The sequence below is a fragment of the Dromiciops gliroides genome, chromosome 5 (genome assembly GCF_019393635.1).
Source record: "Dromiciops gliroides isolate mDroGli1 chromosome 5, mDroGli1.pri, whole genome shotgun sequence".
NCBI lineage: Eukaryota > Metazoa > Chordata > Mammalia > Microbiotheria > Microbiotheriidae > Dromiciops > Dromiciops gliroides.
The window spans coordinates 289,517,087-289,523,745 of NC_057865.1; the positions used below are offsets into that span (position 1 = coordinate 289,517,087).

At 51.5% G+C, this 6,659-nt stretch overlaps 1 protein-coding gene across 1 annotated transcript; it reads left to right on the forward strand.

The window, feature by feature from the left end:
- The first annotated feature begins 963 nt into the window (after nt 1-963).
- On the forward strand, nt 964-4,387 carry GALR3 (galanin receptor 3). The gene is made up of 2 exons (XM_043969138.1): nt 964-1,416; nt 3,592-4,387. The coding sequence occupies exons 1-2, from the start codon at nt 1,064-1,066 to the stop codon at nt 4,385-4,387; spliced, it is 1,149 nt and encodes a 382-aa protein (XP_043825073.1). The 5' UTR covers nt 964-1,063.
- Nucleotides 4,388-6,659: the final 2,272 nt, after the last annotated feature.

Sequence of the window (6,659 nt, forward strand, 5' to 3'; positions counted from 1 at the left end):
AGAGAGAGAGAGAGAGAGAGAGAGAGAGGGAGAGAGGAGAGAGAGAGGAGAGAGGGAGAGAGAGAGAGAGAGAGAGAGAGAGAGAGAGAGAGAGAGAGAGAGAGAGAGAGAGAGAGAGAGAGGGAGAGAGAGAGAGAGAGAGATGCCCTGGAAAAACTAAAAAAGGAGAAGAATCACTTCATTGGATGGAGAGAGTAAGAGTCCATTGGGGAGAAGCAACAGGCAGGAGGGGAAAGGGAAAGAGAAAATAGAGAGAGGAGGGTCAGGGAAGGCAGAAGTGAAGATTGGGGGAGAGGTAGGGGAGGAACAGGGACGGGAAAGAGAAAAGAGGAGAGGGGGAGGAGAGAAGAAGAAAAGGGGGAGGTAGGAAGAGGAGAGTGATTTGGGAAGAGGAAGGGAGGAAATTAACCAGGTTCTGGGTTGAGGAGAGAGGACAGCAGCAGAGGGCAAAGGAAGGGACCCCAAGGTGACTCTGAGTCAGGACGTTCCCTATGCCTTGGTTTCAGACCAGATGCAAGGATGGCTTCTTCTCCCTTTCCCTTCTTCTCTGCTTCAAAGATCAGGTGGGTACAGCTCCACAGAGGTTTTAGGTTGAGCTGGGCACCTGTCCCTGCTTCCCCCCTGAGGTGGGGAAAGTGAGAGGACCCAAGAGAGCCCAGGGAGATGTAGGGGGGCTCTGGGGGTGGGGATGTGCCAGCCATCTGGGTTTGGGAGCAGCTGCCAAAATGATTGTCTCCTTTCCATGCCTGGGCAACCAGCTAGCTGCCTCTGGTAGTGGGAGGGTAGGAAGAGGGTGGCCACACCATCCCTAACCCAGCACTCCTTCCTCCCCATCTCTGCTAACCCTAGGTAGGGAGAAGAGTTCCTAAGGAGTCTGCCTTCCTTGGGTTGGCAGGTGATGAGATAGCACCTGTTAAGGGTCCCTAGACCCCTTACTGATCCCTCTGCCATTTGCAGGTATGGTACCGAAGCCAGAGTTGGACCTGATCCTCCAGAGGTGATGTGACTGGGGCAGAGGACGGCAGGGCTGCGACCTCCCTCTTCCCCACCCCCTGATGTGGAGATGCCAGACACGTGGAACGGGTCCTCAGAGGGCCTGGGCACCCAAGGGGCAGTGGGTGTCGTGGTCCCCGTGGTCTTTGCCCTCATCTTCCTCCTGGGCACAGTCGGCAATGGGCTAGTGCTGGCCGGGCTGCTCCGTCCCGGTCAGTCCAAGGGCAGCCCCACCGACTTGTTCATCCTCAACCTGGCCGTGGCCGATCTGTGCTTCCTAGTGTGCTGCGTGCCCTTCCAGGCTGCCATCTACACCCTGGACAGCTGGCCTTTCGGGACCTTCGCCTGCAAGGCTGTGCACCTCCTCATCTATCTCACCATGTATGCCAGCAGCTTCACTCTGGCAGCTGTCTCCGTGGACAGGTACCGACAGCCAGCTCAGGGGCTAGGGGGCTGGGCTGGAAACACACCCTTTGGGGACCTGTGTGAAGCAGTGGGGTAGAATGGGAAGAATACTGAAGCCGTCATGTGGGAAGCATTTAATCACCTACTATGTGCCAGGTATTGGCAAATATTATCTCATTGGATGCACACAGCAACCCTATGAGGTAGGTGCTATTATTATCCCCATTTTACATGTAAGGAAACTGAGGCAAATAGGTTAAGTGACTTGCCCATGGTCACACAGCTAGTAAGCAAGGCCAAATTTGAACTCAGGTCTTCCTGAGTCTAGGCCTAGAACTCTATCTACCGTTAAGTGTGTGTGTAGGGACTGTGTCTGTATGAGGATGCAAAGTTTTAAAAAGTACATAGCTCCTGGGGCAGCTAGGTGGCACAGTGGATAAAGCACCGGCCCTGGATTCAGGAGTACCTGAGTTCAAATCCGGCCTCAGACACTTAACACTTACTAGCTGTGTGACCCTGGGCAAGTCACTTAACCCCCATTGCCTCACCCCCCCAAAAATAAATAAATAAAATCTATGGGCAGGGGCAGCTAGGTGGCGCAGTGGATAAAGCACCAGCCCTGGATTCAGGAGGACTTGAGTTCAAATCCGGCCTCAGACACTTGCCACATACTAGCTGCGTGACCCTGGGCAAGAAAGAAAGATGGAAAAAAGTACATAGCTCCTGCCTTCAGGGTGCTTACAGTCTACTAGGGTGAAGAAATGGAGGCTCAGATGGGCTGAAAAGGAGTTCCCAGAGATCTGGGTTCACGTGTTGTACTGAGCCTGAGCAGGGATCTGTGCAGATAAGGGGCATGATGACACTACCAACCAGTGCTCTCTCTGGAAGGCAATGCACAGGCACTTTAGACTAGAGGAGAGTGTCAGCTAGCTAAATGAATGGATGAATGAATGAATGAATGAATGAAGTGATGGATGGGAGTCTAGGTGGCCAAATGAATGAATGAATGAATGACATGACATGACATGATGGAGGGGAGTCTGGGAGACACGAGTTCTAACCAGTTTTTCCATCTGTAAAATGAGCATAATAATGCCCCTTCTCCCTAGGTTTGTTGTAAAATATTTAATGATTCTTAATGCTCCATAGAAATATGGGCTCTTTACTCTGGAATCAGAGTATATAGGATGAAATCCTGCCTTTGAGGCTTATTACCTGTGTTACCTTGGGCAGGTCCCTGGGCCTCAGTTTCCTTCGCTGTGAATGAGGGGATCTGGTTTTGGGGACAACTGGGTAGTGCAGTGGATAGAGCACTGGACCTGGAGTCAGGAAGACCTGCATTCAAATTTGACCTGACTAGCTGTGTGATCCTGGACAAATCACTTCACCCTGTCTGCCTCAGTTTCCTCATCTGTCAAATAAGCTGGACAACGAAATGGCAAAGCACTCCAGTACCTCTGCCAAGAAAGGCCCAAAGAGGGTCAATGAAGAGTAGGACACAAGTGAAATGACTGAACAACAACAACAAAATGAAGGGGGTAGGGTTAGAGGGATGGCCTCTGGGGGCCCTCGATCAATAATCCTATTATTTTTACCAGTAAGATCTAGTAAGCAGTCTCCCCACTACGACCCAGGAATTAGATTTTTCTCCTGTTTCACAGATTCAATTAGACAAATCCAACACGCATTTATGGAGTGTTTACTCCACTTAGGGTCCTTGCCTCGGTGCGGGGGTTGCAGAGAGGAAAAATAACACGGCACCTCCCCCCCCCGCCCCCTCCCCGGGAGTTCCAATCCAGTGCGTCTCCCTGATGTGTCTCCCTCCGCTGATGGAGCCTCGATCTCCCTAAGTGTCTGTGAATTCTTCGCGTTGGTCCTGTCTTTGAGCACAATAATATTCCATTCAGTATCTCACGAAGGCATTTAGTCATTCTCCAAATGATCACAGTTCCCTCTCCTATCTTGAAGATAAAGAAATTGAGGCATGAAATTGAAGTGACTTGTCCAAGGTAACAAAGGAGCCTCTCTGACTGAACTCTGGGTCCTTCCTGTTGCTCCTCCCCGCACCGCAGGGCTGGTCTGAGGGAGGTCGGCATGCCCCAGCAGGGGCCGCCTCCCTGTCCTTAGACCATTGTTCTGCCTTGGCAGGCGGACCAAAGTGGGGTTAATGACAGCCCGCCTTCTCCTCTCCAGGTACCTGGCTATCCGCCATCCCCTGCGCTCCCGGTCCCTCCGAACGTCCCAGAATGCCTGGGCTACCATCGGCCTGATTTGGCTCCTGGCCCTCCTCTTCTCGGGGCCTTACTTCAGCTATTACTGGACAGTACAGTACGGGAGGCTGGTGCTGTGTGTGCCCGGCTGGGAGGACGAGAGTCGCCGGGCACTGGACCTGGTCACTTTTGCCGTAGGATACCTACTGCCCGTGGCCGTGGTCAGCCTGGCCTATGCCCGCATCCTCTGCTTCCTCTGGGCGGCCGTGGACCCCAGGAGCCCAGCCTTGGAGGCCCGGCGCCGGGCCAAAGGTCGGGCCGGCCGAGCCATGTTGGCGGTGGCCGCCCTCTTTGGCCTCTGCTGGCTGCCCCACCACGTGGTCATCCTGTATTTCTGGTTTGGCCACTTCCCCTTCAACTGGGCCACCTATGCCTGTCGCCTAGCTTCCCACTGCCTCTCTTATGCCAATTCCTGCCTCAACCCCCTCGTCTATGCCCTGGCCTCCAAGCACTTCCGGAAACGCTTCCGCCATCTCTGCCCCTTCTGCTGCCATGGACACCGCCACCAATGGCTTCCAGCCCAAGGATCTGGTCCTCCAAAGCGGGCCAGGGTCCACCGTCGGGTGCACGCAGCATCCCTCGGGCTAGCTCCCCTCCCCGGGAGGGACGCATGCTCTGTGATTCCCCAGCCCCAGGAGGAGGGGGCCCACCCCTCCCGCGTGAGAGGGCAGTCCCCCATAGAGGGGAAAGAGAGGGAGCTGCTTCCCGAAGTTTGCTAGCAGTGGGGTGGTGAGGGTGGAGACTTCTTTTTACTCGCTGAGTGCTTCAATGGGGGAAGGGACCCAGATCTCAGCTTAGGCTCCACTTTTTTCCATCATCTTCAGCCTGGCTGGGGTCTGGGATGGTAGGGCCGGTGCCTGAGAGTCCCAGCAGGAGCCTTTCAGAGACCACTGGTGGGGAAGGGACCAGGAGAAGAACTAGACACGTTGTTACTCACATCATGGGACCCTGGTCTCAGAGACTCTCATGCCACCAAGAGCCCCAAGGATGCATCTTTCTCCTTGGCTCACAGCCCTGACCCACGCGTGAAAGGGCATCTAGGACCAGGTGCGAGGAAGTGTCTCTCCACATACAAGCAAACAGTTTACAATCCTACGGGTGAAAGGTTTACTGGAAGAAGGCAGAAAACAAGACAGAGACCCTTGCTTGAGCCAGAGAGGTGTGGACATCCCCAGAATTATATATAATTACCCCCCATGGAAAGTCTTTCTTGGCAGAGGCCCCACCCAAGCCCAGTCTTCGGCTGATATGGGGAGGGGGGCTTCTCTAGCTCTAACTCTGAACCCTCCTACCTCTCTCCATAAATCAACTGTTTCTCAAACAAGGGGAAGATGCTTTTCTAAGGTTCTCCAGTCTTTCTGCATCATCTTTCCATTGAACAATGAGCACAACCCCCCTCCAATACTCTTGTTCTCGTGGCCTGCCAACACTCCCTACTCTCTCTGGTCTTTCCCCCCCTCCCAAATTGACTAATTACCAGCCTCACCCATAGTCATGTACCCCTATTTCTTCCTGGTCACCCCATATTTTTAAGTCTTATTTTCTCCTGTAGACTCATGGAGGGCAGGGACCCTATCTATTCTTTTCTTTTCTTTCTTTCTTTCTTTTTTTTTTTTTTTGATGAGGCAATTGGGGTTAAGTGACTTGCCCAGGGTCACACAGCTAGTAAGTGTCAAGCTTCTGAGGCAGGATTTAAACTCAAGTACTCCTGAATCCAGGGCCGGTGCTCTATCCACTGCGCCACCCAGCTGCCCCAGAGAACCTAGTATATTTGGGACTCTGGGAATTTCCATATTTGAAGGATGTGTGCTTTCCTAGGTGTGGCTTCTCCATGGGGCTAACCTAGTGAAATGCCATTCCGTACTTCCCTAGACTGGCCCTCTCTGGGCCCACAGAGACGTTCTGTCACTGGGACTGTACCCCAAGCCATTTCTACTCAGTAGGACAAACGTTCCACTTACATTGTGCTGGTACACTTTCACAAACCCAGATTTATCAAATGCCCACAAGGTATCAGAAGAGGTCTTGGACAGAGAAAAGTCAAAGAATCTGACCCAACCCCACTTCCAAAGAGCTTCCTACTAGTACCTATGGGGAGATAAGACTTGTATGTAGATAAATTGTTCAATTTTTATATTTATATTTTTTTTAGATTATTATTTAAAAATTCATAAATTGATATTTCTGAATATCTCTCTATCTCCTACCCAGCAGACGATCTGTTGTAACCAAGAATAAAAAACATAGGAAGGGTGGGAGGGTGAGAAAGCATTTCAGTAAAACAATTTCATTTATCGATTCTGATAGTAATGCAATGTTCCATACCCATAGCCCCCCACCCCTGTAAAGAAGGGAAGAGGATATATCTTTCTCATCTCCTGGGGGGCCAAGTGTGGGGGGGACAAAAAAATTTAATACCAGATAGTTTGTGCTATGGACCCAAAGAGAAGTCTAAATAGTAAGTTCTTTGAGAATTAAGAGATAAGAGAGGTATAAGAGGGGTCTTAGATTAAGAGATGAGAAAGGAGGCAGCTACATGGCACAGTGGATAAAGCACTGGCCCTGGATTCAGGAGAACCTGAGTTCAAATTCAGCCTCAGACACTTGACAGTTACTAGCTGTCCCTGGGCAAGTCATTTAACCCTCACTGCCCTGCCAAAAGAGAGAGAGAGAGAGAGATAAGAAAGGCTAGGGGGGTTTGAAGAGGAAAAGTTTCCAAGGCAGGGTGTACTTAGGAATTGGGGAGGTCCTGCTTCCTCATTTGGGTCAAGTCCTATTGGAACCCTTGTGCCCATTATTGAACTCTGGGCTTGACCAGGTCAAACAGCACATCCCCTCTCTAAATCATTAGTTGAATGGTCTATTGTGCCTGGTCTCTCGCCCCCCCCCATCAACCCCCCCCCACCCTTTCTTCCCTCAAACCACTCACTCTTTTGATCATCACCAATTTAATCCTTTATATGTTTTGTTATATAGAGTTGTTTGCATGTT